The 19,547-nt window shown below is 40.0% G+C and overlaps 1 protein-coding gene across 2 annotated transcripts in view; it reads left to right on the forward strand.

The window, feature by feature from the left end:
• PAAF1 (proteasomal ATPase associated factor 1) overlaps positions 1–19,547 on the forward strand; it is a 63,763-nt gene that overhangs the window by 16,436 nt on the left and 27,780 nt on the right. For both annotated transcript variants that reach the window (XR_009542459.1, XM_060159984.1), the window contains exons 5-10: positions 721–819; positions 1,442–1,592; positions 8,860–9,054; positions 13,831–13,922; positions 15,048–15,163; positions 16,715–16,797. Coding sequence is in view for 1 of the 2 variants with exons in the window: in XM_060159984.1 (XP_060015967.1) it covers positions 721–819; positions 1,442–1,592; positions 8,860–9,054; positions 13,831–13,922; positions 15,048–15,163; positions 16,715–16,797 (736 nt within the window). In the remaining variant the exon portion in view is untranslated. The remainder of the gene's footprint in view (positions 1–720; positions 820–1,441; positions 1,593–8,859; positions 9,055–13,830; positions 13,923–15,047; positions 15,164–16,714; positions 16,798–19,547) is intronic.

Below are 19,547 nucleotides of genomic sequence, written 5' to 3' on the forward strand. Positions count from 1 at the left end.
AAGTTCCTACTTTTTAAAAATAACTTAGGTCATATTGGAATCATAGTTGCTGGGAATATGACTGTGATTATATATCTCAGTCTTACATTGCTGGAATATTTGTAACTGGGTGTTTTTTAATAAAAAGGGGATATTATGTATGCATGTATTGATTTATGAAAGAGACTTGACATTCTGATCATGGCTTATTCATGAAGTGATTCCTAATATTGAAATTGCATAAGTGAATTTGAGAATTTTTCTATTACTTATTCTGAAATACACACACAGACAGTTACGATTTTACAGAGGGAATGTAAAGTAGTAAATTGGAAGCATCTTTACTTTTCCTTGAATCCTGGTGCATCTTGGAAATCTGTCTTTTTGTGTAAGTGGGTTCCTAAGAATTAGGAGAGGTATCTTAATTTTAAAATAAAATAGCAAAAGATAGAAACTATGGAAATGATATGGGAATAAGTATCTTTATAGCTGAAGCAGGAGATTATAGATGACTACAAGAATAGTTTTTTGTTTCAAGAAATAAAGGGTTTTGGCTCCAGCCTTGTTGGGAGATCGGTGATGATAACTCAGCCTTCATATGAAACACATGTCCTTTGTGTTGGGAAGCACAGGCTTGAAGAAGTCTTAGAGGAGTGTGAAATGAGAGAGGTTTATAACATATTTCAAGGGAAGAAGAGCATTTCGTTATTTGTAACACTGGTTGTTTTGTCGTTTAAACAGATAACATGCCTGGACATTTCCAGTGGAGGAGGCCTTGGTGTGTCTTCTAGTACCGATGGGAGCATGAAGATCTGGCAGGCTTCCAATGGAGAGCTCAGAGTAAAGGCTTTGGGTACACTTTTAGGGTGGTCTGAGAAACCTTAGACTGGGCCATGGAAAGGAGAGTGGCCCATTCTGAAAATGTAGGAACACTGCACTTCAATTGATCTTTGTTCTTCCATTTGTTAATCTGAGAACCATGCTCAAGTTTGGTGATTTGCCAGAACAAATTGGGGCTGGAACAGTGGAAGAGCCAGGCTAGTGAATGTCTGTGAGTGGATGGTATGAACTGCCTTCAGTGACCCATTTCTAAGACAGAGTAGCTAGGCTGTTACACTGACTGTATGGCTGAGCCCCCCAACCTGTACAGAGGATTTTAAGAAAAGACAAGTAAAAGAGCCCTCAAGCCTCCTCAGCTCCTTATATGTAGAACTAGACTTAGGGATGGCTATGAGAGCTATGGAATTCAAATTCACATTTGCAGCCAAAGCCCAGGAAAGGGAGCCAACAGCTCTAAGAACATTACCTGGTATACAGATGAACTAAAGAGATTCTTTGGACCTCTTTTGTTTTAAAATGCAGCATGTAGATATATCATTTACGGAACTAAGGATATGGGAGGTAAGAGAAGATCAAGGGATGGACAAGAGAACTAGCATGGAATTTTCTTTTGTTTTTCCAGAGAGTATTGGAAGGACATGTATTTGATGTGAATTGTTGCAGGTTTTTCCCATCAGGCCTTGTGGTTCTGAGTGGGGGAATGGATGCCCAGCTGAAGATCTGGTCAGCTGAAGATGCTAGCTGTGTGGTGACCTTCAAAGGTCACAAAGGAGGTATGAAGAGGGATTTCTCCTAAAGGTTTCTGTAATGATCCCCAGAAATGAATCACCAAAAAGATAGAAACAGAATCTAGTTATCCACAAAAACACAAGTAATTCATCCAACTGGCCATTTAAATGAACTGGTATTTCCCCAAGGATTAGAAATTCCTTTCCTACTCAGTCTTATTATTGCTATCTAGAATTCACTAACTTACATAGATCATTGTTTTCGACAATTGATAAGGGGAAAAAAGGCTCCATAGGAGATCATCTACTTGTGTGCTGGGAAAAAAGAGAGAGAGGTGTGCCCACTATTTCACATTAGTCCTTTGGCTGAGGTGACGGTAAAAGCTGTGTTGCAAACAGCTGCATCACCAGACATCAGATAGACCTTGGTATTGATGGTCGATTCCTGTGGATTTAAGTCGCAGTTCAGTTTTTTAAAATGGATTAACCATATAACCTGTTGATATTGGATTGTAGAGACAGAGTGAGACCATCTTCCCTCTGTAACTGATTGGTTGGTTTGTTGGGAAAAAAGTTAATTTAGAGATGTTTTATCCTAATTTGGAATGTTTAAAAAAATGGTAAATATGTCATTCTTATTTTTACAAGTTTGGATTTTTTTTGTTTTTTCGGGTACGCGGGCCTCTCACTGTTGTGGCCTCTCCCGTTGCGGAGCACAGGCTCCAGACGCGCAGGCTCAGCGGCCATGGCTCATGGGCCCAGCCGCTCCACGGCATGTGGGATCCTCCTGGACCTGGGCACGAACCCGTCTCCCCGGCAGGCGGACTCTCAACCACTGCGCCACCAGGGAAGCCCCAAGTTTGAATATTTTTGAAAATGTAATAACATCCTCAAATAATTTCTTACCTTGATCACTCCTTTGGGACCATAATACACATCATCTACACCACTCATTTGGGAATTTATTATGTATTTGCCCTATACTTATGGTATTTAACCCAGTGTTTTTGCCTTGTCTACCTGACTATATTATAAATAGCTTGTGTGTAGAGTTGATTTTTTTAAGTTTTAGTATTTCTTTACAATGGTTTGTCAGATTACATACAGATCATCTAGCAAACACACGTTAACCTTAGCAAATAAATGGGTTTTCTTCTGAAACTTAAGTACATGGGTGCATTGAAAGGGAGTAGAAGGGCTATATAGAGCCTTCTTCACGTTTAGTCCAAAGAACTGACAGGTCTGAGGAGTCAAAGCAGCCTGCACTGTTGGGGAATCCAGGAGCCAAAGGAGTCTAGAAGAACACTGAGGGATTCACCTTAGATCTGGCCACCTTGAAGATGCAAGGCATGGGGGACCTTTCCAGTGAACAAGGCATAGCTCTGCATGTTGAACTTAAGAAGCTGCATATTTAACATCCGTGCACACTTAACTTCAGAATACCTTTGGATTACTATAGTTATTGACTGTGCCCTCCACATGAATCCTAAGTCTCCCAGTGTTCTTCAGTTCTCCTTAAGAATCCATGTGTGTCACTTAGCTTAGGTTGAACTCTAGAGTGTTTGTTGATCTGATTTAAGCTTTTATTCATATAGTTGTTCCATTCTTTTGGGCTTGTGAGAAAGTTCTGGGGTGGGGGTAGGTGCTTCTCCAGAGTATAACACCCTTACTTTTTTTTCCTTGAGAGGGTTTGTTGTTTTTTTTTAAATTAGATTGAACAGAAATGATAAGCTTTAGGGGAAATTGCATGAAGTCAGATCCAGGTTAATGTCTGTCAGGTCTTAAATGCTTCTCTCCAGTTAATTCTATAAAGGAGCCCCGGGTTTGGGGTTGCCCATTCTTCAAAAGTATGGAGCCAAAATCAAGATTAATCTCCAATAACAGCGGCATATATGGGTCACTGTCTTTACCTAGTTGACTTCCAAGTTGCTTTGTGTGGCTCCTTTTTTACAATCTCTTTAGTTCTGAGATTTTGAAGCATTTCAATAAAAGTCATGAACCACATAAAAAACAATAAAGAATTATTATTTGCATTTGTGATCTTTAGTGTTTTCACAAGTGGTGACTAAATAAGAGAAGCAGAAGAGAGTGTTGAAGTGGACATGGTCTTTTATTGCCTAGGTAAGTCTTGGCAAGCAAGACATAAAAGGAAGACTGGATTGAACATTACCTGATGCTTATTGCAAAGAATCATCTGGACTCTAATAGAGCAGCTCTGTATAAAGATCTGTTATAAAGAATAACCTTTCGTTAGCTTAATTAAGTCCCTGGCTTGCTTACTGCTTCTAGTATATGGAAACATGATAGTAAGGGAGCCAGTACAGTAGAGTGGCAAAACATAGGATTTGGAAACATACAAATCTTGTTTTAAATCTTAATTCTCCCATTTAAAGTCTGGGAAGCCTTGGAAAGTTGCTTAACTTTTCTGAGCCTTAATTTCCTCATATGTAAAATGGTGATAATAGTATTAAATGAAATGGTACATATGAGGGATTTAGTATAATCCCTGGTATATAATAAGTGCACATTGAATGCTATTATTGTTCATAAAAAATATGACACTATACTTTAAACCCTGCCAGGGTAGTTGAACCTTGTGATGTTTTAACATACTTGTCAAATGTGAAAAGCAGAAATTGTTATTTCTAATACAGTAGACATTTTTGATCTTAGTTAATATGTAATTGGTCTTTTCTAATACTTTTAGATATATATTTTATACTTATTTAAAGGATTAGTGTGTTCTTAAGCAGAGATAAGATTTTTGTAAATCTGTCTAATGAAAAGATAAACTAAAAGCAGTGTTCTATTTGTAATATATGAGTTTACTAAGTAGCTCTAAAGTGTACTTTAATCAGTTTGAAAATTTTTAATTGACCAGGCCATTTAATTAAGGTTGGTGAATTTGGAGATATATATTCATAATCTTAATTCTTTGTAATAAGCACCAGGTCTTTCATAATCTGTGAAAACATTGAGACCAAATGAAACACCATTTCAGTTGATTGGTTGAGGTTTTTTGCTCACCAAGGTAGGAAAGATGCTTACATGTGAGAAACCAGGTTGCATTCTTTTCAAACTCTTATATACTTTCTCTGAAATAGGATATGCTGCCTCCAAGTAATAGGTGCTTCAAGGCTCATTATTTTCTGAGATCTGAATAGAGTAAACTTGTTAAAAAACCTGCCTAGAAATATGAAATTTGCTGTTTCTTACTAATACTTATTTCAGTCATAGTTTCATCTAACATTATTATTATTTCCCAGACTTTGGCTATGATGTTTATCTGTAAATCAGCTGAGTCTTTTCTTGAATGCAGATTTTTTTCATCTTGGTTTATATGTTGAGGACTTCTGTCTGTTTGATTTGGTATCTAAAACCTTTGCAGCTCTGCTAGGTCTTAGCTATGGCTACTTCTCTTACAAAGGCATTCCTGCTCCTTTATAGCTTCTTCTTAAGGTAATTCCTCACAGATTCCTGCTCCTGTAAGGCTCCTCTTTCTTTTATTCTTGTCACCTAAGAGGAAAGAGACCCACACTAGATGCCACTATGTTGTAAGTGACATTTTATTAGAGAGGGAGTGATAGTTTTCCACTGTACTTTCATAAAAAAGGAAAACTTCCTAGATGGCAGCTCTTTACTGAGTATTAGTTGAAATTTGTACACAGTTAATACCATTCATAGCTCCCTAGCTACAGCTGTAGCATCCTGTCTTGGATACATATTTTTCAGAACCTTTTTTTTTTTTTTTAAGTTTGCGTCACTTCCATGGAACTCAGCATTTTTAAATAGTGGTTGGAACTTCCCAATAAAGACATAGACAGATCTTTGATGGCTTAGTAAGAGTTGAAGCCCCTTCCTTATGTTCCTATTGGTGATTCCTTAAGATTCTTGAAAGATCTAAGATCCTTTTCTAGCTAGAATGCTCAGTGTGTTATGGAGATAGAGTGGAAAGGTGGATTTTCTAAACTCAGGATACTTTATGATTACAAAATATGTTGTAAATAAGAAACATAAAATAGCAACAAGATATGTTGCCTCCTTAGATCTGCTTCTGAGGGAAAGCCTACTTTTAAAAGCTTATCTAGGCTAACACAACATTGTAAAGCAACCACATTCCAATAAAAATGAATTTAAAAAACCAACATATAACCAAAAATAAATAAATAAATAAAAGCTTATCTATATGGCCTTTATCCAGTAGATATATAAGTACAAGGATTACATTTTATTTTTCCAACCACTGTAACCAGCTATATAAATTGTATTTAGTTTTTATTTTAAATTGGATATATTTGGAAACTTACCCTGTGAATTAGGTCCCACCTGAGAAAATCATATTTTATCAAACAGGCCCTAAATTGGCTACTTTTTAAATTTGTGGCATTTTTATGAATTCATCTTTTTTCTGAAAAAGGCTTTCAAAGTGAAATTTCCACTGAGAGTTGAGGCATGTGGTTAACTGCATGGCTCATCCATCACTTGTACCTTATATTGAGTTTTTGTAGAGTTTTTGTCAAGGTTTATATATCTGAAGTCATCTCATCTTGAGCAGAATGGGAGCAAGCCAGGGCACTGGTTTACTAAGTAACCTTTGATCAGGTACTCTTATTACTCAGCCTGCAAGTGTTTATTGGGCACCTATAATAGGATAATTAAATGGGTTTTAATAAAGCAAGTACTAGCCCTGCCTGTATCACCATAGGGCCAGACTCCCTTTCTACTCTACAGTCCTGTGTTGTCACATGTATGCCCCTGAAACTCTTTATGTCCTTGACTGTCTCTACCTTTTTACACTGGGTGCTCTTGAAGCCAGGGATCATAGAAAATAGTCAGATAAGGGGTGACAAAGGACTTCAAAAATCATAAAATCTGTGGACATTTTGGATATTATAACACTCTGCATCTTACTTGATCTTTTTTAGCAGGTGGTCCCCTGTCGAGGTATGGTACAGGGGCCCAGGAAATGTGTATACTCAGCTTCCTGCTGGGCTCCTCTAACACTGCTCTGGCAAAAGTGGAGCACTGGCTCATGCTACCTGTCTGCAAACAGGTGAGGTAGAAGCTCAGCTTCCCCTTGACCTTGCTGATGCCTTCCTGGTAGAAGTGGGGCACCATCTTGCATCACCTCAACTTGCACTACTTCCTTTCCTCCAAAGTGGGCTTGTAAGCTCTGTTTCCTGCTGACTGACACCAGGGGATGGGTTGGGGAAAGTGGAGTGCTACTTCCCTGTCCCTTATGTTTTACCTCTTTCCCCCATTGGTGCTGGGTGAGAGTAGAGGCCCAGCTTCCTGCTGACAGTACCCTGCTGGGCCTGGTCAGCGTCACTGGGTGGGGGGAATTGGAGAGCTGTCTCCTGCTTCCATGGGGGTTGAGGTAGAAATCACTCCCTGTTCAGCCCCACTGACTCTTTCGGAGAGGGGAGGTAGCAGTTTTTCTGTTGCTGTTTGAGTAAGATGGATATTGCCAAAAAGCTTTTCTGTACCGTTAGGCCACCCTTTTCTCAGTCTTCTGCCTAGAGGCAACAGACTTTTCTTGGAGTTGTTTGGTGGTTGTTTTTTGTTTTTAATTTGTGCCTTTTTTTAAAAATTAGTTCTATGTTAGAGGCTTCTGCAGTGTCCTGTCTAGGATATATGGGAGGCAGTAAGGAAATCCAGGGAATTCATTGCCCTGTTGTTCTTCAAGTCCTGAGGTCCCTAGGTGGACTGCTTTCTTCTTTACATCTTTCAACCTTCTTGTGCTTGTTTGTTGTCTTATGTCCAGGTTGTTTTAGTTGTAAGGAGAGGACCTGGGAGCAATGGGACTACTCCATCTTGGCCAGATGAGGAGTCACTCCTTTTTTAAGATTAGTTCCCAGTGGAAGCAGCAGGATCTTTTAAGACAGTGATTTTTCACACTGAACTGTCTAGGATGTCTACTTAATTTTTGTTTAAAAAAGTTTTTATACGACCCAGCAATCCCACTACTGGGCATGTACCCTGAGAAACTGATAATTCACGAAGAGTCATGTTGGGCTTCCCTGGTGGCGCAGTGGTTAAGAATCCGCCTGCCAATTCAGGGGACACAGATTCAAGCCCTGGTCTGGGAAGATCCCACATACTGCGGAGCAACTAAGCCCATGTGCCACAACTACTGAGGCTGTGCTCTAGAGCCTGGGAGCCAAACTAATGAGTCTGCATGCTACAACTACTGAAGTCCATGTGCCTAGAGCCCGTGCTCTGCAACAAGAGAAGCCACCGCAGTGAGAAGCCCGTGTACCACAACGAAGAGTAGCCCCTGCTCGCCGCAACTAGAGAAAAGCCCTAGCGCGCCGCAACTAGAGAAAAGCCCTCGCGCAGCAATGAAGACCCAATGCAGCCATAAATTAAAAAAAAAAAAAAAAAAGAGTCATGTACCACAATGTTCATTGCAGCACTATTTACAATAGCCAGGACATGGAAGCAACCTAAGTATCCATTGACAGATGAATGGGTAAAGAAGATGTGGCACATATATACAATGGAATATTACTCAGCCATAAAAAAGAAGTGAAATTGAGTTATTTGTAATGAGGTGGATGGACCTAGAGTCTGTCATACAGAGTGAAGTAAATCAGAAAGAGAAAAACAAATAGCGTATGGTAACATGGAATCTAAAAAAACAAAACATGGTTCTGAAGAACCTAGGCGCAGGACAGGAATAAAGATGTAGACGTGGAGAATGGACTTGAGGACATGGGGAGGGGGAAGGGTAAGCCGGGATGAAGTGAGAGAGTGGCATGGACATATATACACTACCAAATGTAAAATAGTTAACTAGTGGGAAGCAGCCACATAGCATAGGGAGATCAGCTTGGTGCTTTGTGACCACCTAGAGGGGTGGGATAGGGATGATGGGAGGGAGATGCAAGTGGGAGGGGATATGGGGATATATGTATGTATACGTATAGCTGACTCACTTTGTTATACAGCAGAAATAACACACCATTGTAAAGCAATTATACTCCAGTAACGATTTTTTCAAAAAATAAATTAATTAAAAAACAACAGGTTCTAAAGCCAAAATAATAACTTGAAAACCACTGCTCTAGAAAACCACATGCCACTAAAAATTAAATCCAAAGCTTCTTTTCCATGTCTGTCTCTTGCAGCTAGTCATTGGGAAACAGGGACCCTGTTCTGTTTATTTCTGTTTTTCTGGCATCAGCCTGTAGTACATATCCAGTACTTGTTTGTGAAGGAATAGAGTCATTTATGCAGATATGTCTTCTCTGCCCTTGTAGTTCCTTTACTACCTACTCCATTTTAGGGTCTTTTTTTTTTCTCTTGTCAGGTATCCTGGATACAGCCATTGTTGATCGGGGGAAGAATGTGGTATCTGGTTCTCGAGATGGGACAGCACGACTTTGGGACTGTGGGCGCTCAGCCTGCTTGGGAGTCATTGCAGACTGTGGGTCTTCCATCAACGGAGTGGCTGTGGGTACTGCTGACAACTCTATAAACCTCGGTTCCCCTGAGCAGACGCCCAGTGAGTTGATAACAGTATATGAATTTATTTTGTTTCCTTATATTCCTTCAGTGTTTGCCTTAGTTTCTCCTTTTCTTCCTTGTTCTCTCCTGCTCTGTAGCTGGTATTTCCATTTTTACCATAAGATTAATATTTGTTGCATATCTACTATGTTTCTGTTGCTTTGGAATCTACAAAGGAAGTATATGTCACAGTTATTGCATTTGAGTAAGTACAGTTTAATTTAGCAGATGAGACTAATGCCTGTAAAACAGAGAACAATAAAATTTTGGCTGAAGTAACTTAGTGATTCACTTAATGCAAATATAATGTTTTTTTGGAAGAAGAGAGTGTTTTAGGTTAGTATAGATGAGAGATGTCACAAAAGAAGTTGAACCTTGAAGGATAGATTCAAGTTGAACAGACAAGAATGGGAAGGATGGGAGAATGGGAACTAGGACAGGGGTAGAGGTAGGGGCAGTTCACATTAAAATAGTGTGGAGGTAAAATTGACTGTTGGGTAGAGATATGCTTCTTTGGGCCAGAAGTTGGCGTAAGCATGGTAGGGGGAAATAGGTGAGTAGAGTGATAGCTCTGGTTGAGTCAGAATGATAAAGGTCCTAATAAGGCAGCTTGCATTCTTTTCTTATTTTCCTATGATTATAACATACTTGCTTCTCTGTTTCCATAGGACTATTTTTCTACCATCATCTGTGCTTCTCGTATTTTTTTTTTAAGAGGCTTTATTTTTTAGAGCAGTTTGGTCCACATGAAATTGAGCAGATAGAGTTCTTGTATACGTTTGCCCACATACCTGCACACCCTCCCCTGTTATCACCATCCCCCACCTGAGTGGTACTTTTGTTACAATTGATAGACCTAAACTGACACATCATTATCACTCAAAGTTCAAGGTTTAAATTAGGATTCACTCTTGATGTTGTATATTCTGTGGGTTTGGACAAATGTATAATGACATGTATTTATCATTCTAGTATCATGCAGATTTTTCACTGCCTGAAAAATCCCTTTTGCTGCACCAATTTGTCCTTTCATCCCCTATAACCTTTTGCAACTGATATTTTTACTGTCTTCATGGCTTTGCCTTTTCCAGAATGTTGCAGTTGAAATCATAAACTATGTAGCCTTTTCAGATTGGCTTCTTTCACTTAGTAATATGCATTTAAGGTTCCTGCATGTCTTTTCATGCATTGATACCGCATTTCTTTTTTCCCATTTATTTATTTATTTATTTTTAAATGTTTTTCAGGGGGGCTTTCTCTAGTTGTGGCGAGTGGGGGCTACTCTTCGTTGTGGTGCATGGCCTGCTCATTGCGGTGCATGGCCTTCTCATTGCGGTGGCTTCTCTTGTTGCAGAGCACGGGCTCTAGGTGCGCAGGCTTCAGTAGTTGTGGCGTGCGAGCTCAGTAGTTGTGGTGCACGGGCTTAGTTGCTCTGCAGCATGTGGGATCTTCCCGGACCAGGGCTCGAACCCATGTCCCCTGCATTGGCAGGTGGATTCTTATCCACTGTGCCACCAAGGAAGTCCTTGATACCTCATTGTTTTAAGCACTGAACAATATTCCATTGTTTTAATGTACCTCAGTTTATCTATTCATTCATCTGCTGGAGGACATCTTGGTTGTTTCCAAGTTTGGACAATTATGAATAAAGCTGCTATAAATATCCCTGTGTAGGTTTTTGTGTGGATATATGTTTTCAGCTCATTTGGGTGAATTTTGCCCCTCACTGTGGACACACTGCAGGTACTCTCCTCACTCTCTTAAACTTCCCATATAGATACACTGTGGTCCAAGAATTAAAATGGTTGTGACTACCACATGTTACCTGGCCCCTCTTTGGGAATTAATTGATTAATAGGAAGAGTATTTCCCAAAGTGTGACACATGTGCAGTGAGTGGTAAACAAGATCATTTCAGGCAGTACACATTTTTAATAGTTACATATTAATGCACACATATCTCACTTCAAACCTAAGATTTCACAGATACTACTTAAAATAAGGTTGAGTTTTTTAAAATTAGTTGGTTTAAAGTAATTTAAATGAAAATATTCTTGTTTCCTCTATTTCCTCACTTCCCACTTACTGTTCAACCCGCCCTAGGATGGTTTGTGCCCCAGCTACTTAACCAGCAGCAGCTCTTGTCGAGGTCACCAGTGACTCCATGTTGCATAATCCAGTGTTACTTCTCTGTGCTTATCCTTCCAAATTCTCAACAGGATACAACACAGTAAACTCTTCAGGACACTTTTCTTTCTTGGCTTCTGTAATACCACACTACACTGCTTTTCTCTCTATCTCATTGGCTGCTGCTTCTTAGTCTCCTTTTAAAAATAACCATTTATTTATTTATTTGGTTGCATTGGGTCTTAGTTGCGGCACGTGGGATCTTTTTTAGTTGCAGCATGTGGGATCTAGTTCCCTGACCAGGTTTTGAGCCCGGGCCCCCTGCATTGGGAGCGTGGAGCCTTAGCCACTGGACCACCAGGGAAGTCCCAATCTCCTTTTACATGTCTCCTTTATTCTACCTTTAAATATTGGAGGGCCCTCAGCTCTACAATTTCTCTCTTAGGTGATCTCATCAGTTCCATGACTTTAAATGTTGTATTTAAGCTGGTGATTTCCAAAAATATATCTAAAGCATAGATCTTTCACTTGCATTTCAGACTCTATTTAGATGTCTAATAGACATCTTGAACTTATAACATGGAGTGTTTGATTTCCTCCCACCCCAAATCTGTTTTTCCCCATCTCAGTAAATGGCACCACCATCTTCTTGCTCAAGCCCAAAGCCTGAGATTCATTCAAGATCCACCCCCACCGTTCCTCATGCCCCGCATCAGCAAAGTCTGTCATCTCTACCTTCAGAATGTTGCTCATTTTTCCACCTCACGTGGAAGCATCCTCATCCATTCTACCATCATCTGTTGCCTGCACTATTCTATAATCTATTCTCCTCAGAGGAACCATCATGGTCATTTAAAAAACATAAATCAAGGGACTTCCCTGGTGGTCCAGTGGGTAAGAGTCCGTGCTCCCAATGCAGGGGGCCTGGGTTTGATCCCTGGTCAGGGAACTAGATTCCACACGCATGCCACAACTAAGAGCCTGCATGCCGCAACTAGGAGTCCACGTGCCGCCACAATGATCCAGTGCAGCCAAAATAAAAAAATTAAAATTAAAAAAAAGTAAATAAAAAACATAAGTCATATCACTCTCCTTTGTCTCTACTCTCCTCTAGCAGCCTCCTTTTTGTATTTTTTTGTTTGGTTGGGTTTTTTTGGCCATGTGGGATCTTAATTCCCCAACCAGAGATTGAACCTGCATCCCCTGCCATGGAAGCATGGAGTCTTAACCACTGGACTGCCAGGGAAGTCCATAGTGGCCTCCTTTTATACATATGTTTGGCCCTCCATATCCATGGGTTCCTCATTCAGAATACAATCCACAGTTGGTTGAATCTGCGGATGTGGAACCTTTCGATATGGCGGGCCAACTCTGGGGACTTGAGCATCTGCGAATCTTGGTGTCTGCGGCGGGTCCTGGAAGCAACCTTCTGTAAATACCGAGGGACAACTATGTATTAAAATCCTAACCCCTTACCATGGCTTATTACAAATGCTTACACTTTCTAACCCCTGCAGTCCTCTCCAGCCTCAAGTCACACCACCCTCTGCCAGTTCCACTGTGTCCCAGCCATAGGTCTCTGTTCTTTGAGCACAACAGACTGCCAGCCTCCCGGCTTTTGCCTTGTTCTTCCCTTAGCCTAGAATGTACCTCCCAAAACTTTTCACATGGCTGGCTTCTGTTTACCATTCATGTCTCAGTTGAAAAATAACCTCCATGAAACCTTTTTTAAATTGAAGTTTAGGGCTTCCCTGGTGGTGCAATGGTTAAGAATCCGCCTGCCAATGCAGGGGACACAGGTTTGAGCCCTGGTCCGGAAAGATCCCACATGCTGCGGAGCAACTAAGCCCGTGCACCACAACTACTGAGGCTGCGTGCCACAACTACTGAAGCCTGCCCGTCTAGAGCCCGTGCTTTGCAACAAGAGAAGCCACAACAATGAGAAGCCCATGCGCTGCAACGAAGAGTAGCCCCCGCTCACCACAGCTAGAGAAAGCCCACGTGCAGCAACGAAGACCCAACGCAGCCAAAAATAAAATAAAAAATAAATTTAAAAATAAATAAAATTGAAGTTTAAAGTTACCTTCCCCCACTCATATTCCCACCATCTACTCCCTTTTGGTCATATTTTCCTGTTTTATTTCCTTTGTGGAACTCATCACTGTCTGAAGATATCCTACTTGTTTATTTGCGTATTTTAATCTACTACTCCTTGAGAGTAAGTACCTTGTCCCTCAGTAAATATTTGTTTAGTGAATGGATAGATCTCATTTCCTTCAGACCATAAGAGCCTTGAGGGCAGAGACTGTCTACTTTGTTCAGCCTTGTACTCCTGCTCCAAGTATGGTATCTTTCCATATTACAGATGACTTAATAATAATATTTTAAAGTTGGGTTTATTGAAATATATTTTACATGTAGTAAAAGTCATCCTTTTTAATTGCACAGTTCTGTGAGTTTTGACAAATATGTACAGTTACATAAACAATACCACAGTCAAGATATAGAACATAATAAATGTTTTTTTAATATTAATAAGTGAATCACTAACAGAATAACTCAGTAAACAGCCATCAATAGTTGTGCTTTCTGGGTACTGCCAGCTGATCAGCCTAGCCCATTATTGACATAGCTCATCTGTCATGCAGGCGAACGGGAGGTTGGAACAGAGTCGAAAATGCTGCTTTTGGCCCGAGAAGATAAGAAACTTCAGTGCTTGGGACTGCAGAGCAGGCAGCCGGTAAGTGGTTCCTCTAAGACCTTTGAACTCTGGGGCAACCTGGGTCACTCTGATTCTTGGAAAGCTGTTTTGAAAACATTTCTGATTTCTCTGTATGTTCACCTTTTGAAGAAGCTGCATGAGTGAGAGGCAGTACAGTATAGTGATTAAGAGCATGGGATATGGAATAAGGGCAACATTTAAATCCTGGTTCTTCCTAATGGCTGTGACATTGGACAGGTTACTTAACCTCTCTGAGCCTCAGTTTCCTCATCACTAAACTTGTCATAGTAGGATTTACCACATAGGGTTATGTGATGAGATTAAATGTCCTACTGCTTTGTGACCTTTATCAAGTCAATTTCCCTCTGGGCCTTAGTGTGCTGTATGTAAAATGATAAGGTTCTATAGATTCCCTTCTTCCTCTAAGGTAATGTGAAGATTTTCTGAGTAAAGGACTCATGCATTCAGGGCTCTAGATAATCAATGACCAGAATATCTTTCGTAGAAGAATTGAATTTTCTTCCTTCATTCGCTGAGGTTTTGCCAAGCAGACTCTGCTCTTAATTAAACTCTGAGTTTCTTGAGATTTTCTAAATTTCTTTCCAGCTCCTGTCATCATCACCCAGACAGCTTGAATGATTTGGTTTGACCACAGGCTTTGTATTTTCATTTCATCTCATGACTTCAGTGTGCTGGTGATGTTTCCATTTTCAAAGTTTGTTCTGGGAACATCACTATTTTTGATCATATTGCCTTTATACTCTGAATTTCCATGCTGGCTTTTACTTCCAAAGGGAAATCAGGGGTTTTGTTTGTTTTGTTTTCTTTTTTTAGAACTTTCAAACTTTACTGTTTGAACTAACACTAAGGAATAAATAAAAGTCTAATAGTTTGGGTTTTTTTTTTTCAGGTACCTGGGTGACTTGTGATTCTTTAAATTGCCACTTTGTTTCTTTCCCTTCAAAAGGTTGTCACACGTGCCTTGAAGCAAAACTTAAATGTGTGAATTGCAAGTGTTTGTCAAATGGAGGGTTGTGCTGAAAAGAGGGTAAAGGAGACTTTTTGTTTTCAAGGATCCCATGAGTCAATGTGTTTAAGGGGAAATCGTATGAAACCTGCATCTTTGTCTCCTACTTGTTCCAGGTGTTCCTCTTTATTGGCTCAGATGCCTTCAACTGCTGTAGTTTTCTTTCTGGCTTCTTGCTGTTGGCTGGGACACAGGATGGAAACATTTATCAGCTGGATGTGAGGAGTCCAAGGTGAGTCACCATTTGTTTGCATGATGCAGGTCTTCTGTAGAGTGGAAATTTTTATTGGCTTTCACAGTGATTTAGTCTGGCATACAGATGGCTATTGAATCAAGAGTATGTTTTTCCGTTTATAAAGGTTTGCCAGTGTGAATTGTCTGATTGTTCTTATTATTCCTGGAATCACATTAAAAGGTAATTTGATTCATACTGTCATGATTGTCATGATTGCTTTGGAAATTAAGCTTAAATAATGAACTAACATTTCACTTACAATAATTGTGTAAAACTTTTCATTTTAAGGAGCTTAGTAATTTTCTTCATGGTATTAGATCTGGGTTGGCCTAATAAGATTGATCATTTTTAGTTCAGGTAAGCCAGCTCTGATTCTTTATTTGGCTGTGATCATAACCTATCTAAAATAGGCTTTATCCTGGTCTTAAAGATATCCAAAGGGAATCCACAACCTATTTGTCCCAGGATTTAACAGTTTCTACAATTCTGTCCCTTCCTCCTTCTGTTTCCTTCCTTTGTTCAACTGATATTTATTGAATGGATTCTGTAGGCATTGGGCTTTGTGCAGGGCAGTGAAAAACAGGAGTAAAAAATAAAAACTCTGCCTTTGAGGCATTTGGAGTCTAATAGTAAAGATGAACAAGTAAAAGACTGTTATGACGCAGTGTGATCAGTGGTCTGACAAGGCTATACACAAGAATTTGAGGAAACATCGAGAAGGAGAGGGAAGAAGGTGAGACTGCTTCTCCAAGGAAATGAGGCTTTAATTGGATCTGGTCTAGTAGAAAGTTACCAAGTAAAGAAGAGAAGGACCTGCCTTAGGTAGAATAGCATATAGAGAAGCATGAAGGCATGTAAAAGTATGGCACTTTAAGGGACCTCTGTGTAGTTTAATATGACAAGTATGTACCCTGCCGATGGAGCAATGATGAGAAGTGATGCCAGACAGGAAGATAGCAATTTGCTTAGAAAGGACTTACATACCCTCCCAAGGAGTTTGGACTTTATTCCAAGAGCAGTGAAAAAATTTCAGCTGAAGAATGACTAGCTTATACCTTTTCTTCCGTAATTTAAGTTATTTTAGTTTTGTACTTGTTTTTGCCTCCATGGAGATAGGGAACCTGATTATTGTTATAAAGTCACATATATGTAATTGATTCTCACCTTCCTTTTTCATTTTACAGAGTCCTGACAATTTTAATATTTCACAATTGTCTTAATTCTGTCTATAAGTAAAACGATTAACATATTGTTAACATTGTTATCTTAAACCCTTGTCAGGCGTCCCCTAAAAACTGGAAATATCAGTGGTAACTTAGTTAATTCAGCTCAATAACATGTTTAGATTCACTCCAAGGTGGTTTTGAACAGACTACCTTGATCTACCATTCAAGGATTTTGCCAGGAAAGAAACCATATGAATGTTTAATTTCTGTCCACATTTGTCCTTTGTGCTGTTATGCAGGTAGTGCAGTATGTTGAATATAGTCAAACATTGCTTCTGAAGGAAAAAAATTGTAAAATTGCCCCATTTATTCTGAATCCTAGGGCTCCAGTACAAGTCATCCACAGATCAGGAGCACCAGTTATGTCCCTGCTGAGTTTCAGAGACGGATTCATTGCTAGTCAAGGTGGGTCCAGGGGCCAATTGAGGGAGGTGATTTTATATAGTTCAACTAAACATAGGTTTAAGTTCCTGGTCTGTGGCAGGGCTAGGCTCATAGTCCTACACGATTCTTTGGCGTACTGTACTTTTTACATAGTGTTTAATACCCTACTTGTAATTGTCTCTGCCCCCTCCAATTTGAGCTCCTTGAGAGTAATGACTGCGGTTTATTCATCGTGTTATCCCCAGCATTTAGTTCAGTGCCCACTATGTAGTTGGTGCTCAATAAACACTGTCAGAGTAAACGTACTGGCCCTTATTGAAAATCATTGAGAATTCAATAACGAATCAGTTACAGTCTGTGCTCTAAAGGAACTCACAGTTAGTAAGACAGACAGACAGACATGTGGACATGTGATTGAATACCATTTGATAAGTACTGCAGCAGAAGACTATATGGGAACATGGGGAACAGCTAACTCGAGTGGTAGGAATGCTGCTGGGATGTCTTCATGGACTGGGTGATGTGTAATCCAATAAATATTTTGCCAACTGGAGATGTAAAGATGCACATTGAAGGCCAAGGCTATAGTGTGTGCAAAGTCATAAATAAGTGAAGCGGGGCAGAAAGGAGGGATCTATCATTTATTAGGTGCCTAGCATGCAGTAGGTACTGTGTTTGATGTTTTACATGCATAGTCTGGGTAAAGTGAGTACCTTGGTGTAGCCAGTACAAAATATTTAGAATGGAGTTTGGGAGTGGGGTTGGGGAAAATACATGGAAGAAGGTGTCCATTAAGGGACACTGAATCCTCATAGGAATGTGTAGGTGAGGAGGACTGGTCTATAGGCCTGAAGGGACCACCTTATGTGAGTATTTTGGTGTATCAGTTAGGATGTTTTTGGCTGTTAGTAACAGAACACCCAACTGAAAATGGCTTCAGTAATTAGGAAAATGTACTACTTCACTTAAGAAGACATTCGGGTTTATGATGGCTCCACATTAGATTAATTTAGTGATTTGAAAATAAAGTCAACAGAGAGACTAAGAAAAGTTAACTCAGTATGGTATCCTGGATTGCATCCAGGACGTTAAAGACTGGTGAAATCCAAAAAATTATAAATTAAAACTGGCCGAGGGGCATATGAGAACTTTTTGAACTATCTTTGTAACTTTTCTGTAAAATATTCTAAAAATATTCTAAATTAAAAAAAATGAATAAAAGCTTTAACAAGGGAAAAAGAAATAATATCAAGAACCCAGCTTTGCTTCATCTTTTGGCACTCTCCTCCCTAGCATGCTGACTTTTTCCCTCAGGTTACAGCGCAGGATAGCTGCTGCAAGTCTTATCTTCCCATAACATACAAATTGTTACCCTTTTTAAGAATGAGGAACATTTCCTCAGGAGCAGCCCAGCAGACTTACTCTCCTGTGTCGTTGGCCAGAATTATATAATATATGACGTGCCCAGAAGACCTAAATAGACATTTCTCCAAAGAAGACCTACAGATGGCCTACAGGCACATGGAAAGATGCTCCGCATCACTAATTATCAGAGAGATACAGATCAAACCCACAGTGAGGTATCACCTCACACCAGTCAGAATGGCCATCATCAGAAAGTCTACAAATAATAAATGCTGGAGAGGGTGTGGAGAAAAGGGAACCCTCCTACACTGTTGGTGGGAATGTAAATTGGTACAGCCACTATGGAGAACAGTATGGAGGTTCCTTAAAAAACTGAAAATAGGGCTTCCCTGGTGGCGCAGTGGTTGAGAGTCCACCAGCCGATGCAGGGGACACGGGTTCGTGTCCCGGTCTGGGAAGATCCCACATGCCGCGGAGCGGATAGGCCCGTGAGCCGTGGCCGCTGAGTCTGCGCGTCCAGAGCCTGTGCTCCGCAACGGGAGAGGCCACAACAGTGCGAGGCCCGCGTACCGAAAAAAAAACAAACAAAATAGAGTTGCTGTATTATCCAGCAATCCCACTCCTGGGCATGTATCTAGAAAAGACAAAAACTCTAGTTCAAAAAGATACATGCACCCCAGTGTTCATAGCAGCACTATTTACAATAGCCAAGACGTAGAAACAACCCAAGTGCCCATCAACAGACGATTGGCTTAAGAAGATGTGGTGTGTATATATGTACAATGGAATATTGCTCAGTCATTAAGAAGAATGAAATATTGCCATTTGCAGCAACATGGATGGACCTAGAGAATATTATACTAAGTGAAGTAAGTCAGAGAAAGACAAATATATGACATCACTCATATGTGAAATCTAAAAAATAATACAAATGAATCTATATACAAAACAGAAACAGACTCACAGACATTGAAAACAATAGGCAACTGACAGTATCCGGATTTCCATAGTCATCTCTCTGATATAGGTCCCCTTCGTCCCTGTCAAAACTGGTGCCTTATTTCCCTAGCCCTTTGATGTCCAGACCATAGCAAAGAGTAATCAGGAAGAGATATGGGAACATATGTATATGTATAACTGATTCACTTTGTTATAAAGCAGAAACTAACACACCATTGTAAAGCAATTATACTCAAATAAAGATGTTAAAAAAAAAAGAGTAATCAGGAATCTGTACACCTAAGTTTTCTAGCTGTCTGCGCTCCCTCTCTCTCAGTCTCTTTCTCCCACATGTCTGGGCATCAGTTAGTGATGCAGTGGTACTCTATATAAAACCTTAAAAAGAGTACAGCTGGCATAAGCTTGTGACAGCTTCCCTTGATGCTGCTGCCAGCACTCATGATCCT

The sequence above is a fragment of the Lagenorhynchus albirostris genome, chromosome 9 (assembly GCF_949774975.1).
Source record: "Lagenorhynchus albirostris chromosome 9, mLagAlb1.1, whole genome shotgun sequence".
Classification (NCBI taxonomy): Eukaryota; Metazoa; Chordata; class Mammalia; order Artiodactyla; family Delphinidae; genus Lagenorhynchus; species Lagenorhynchus albirostris.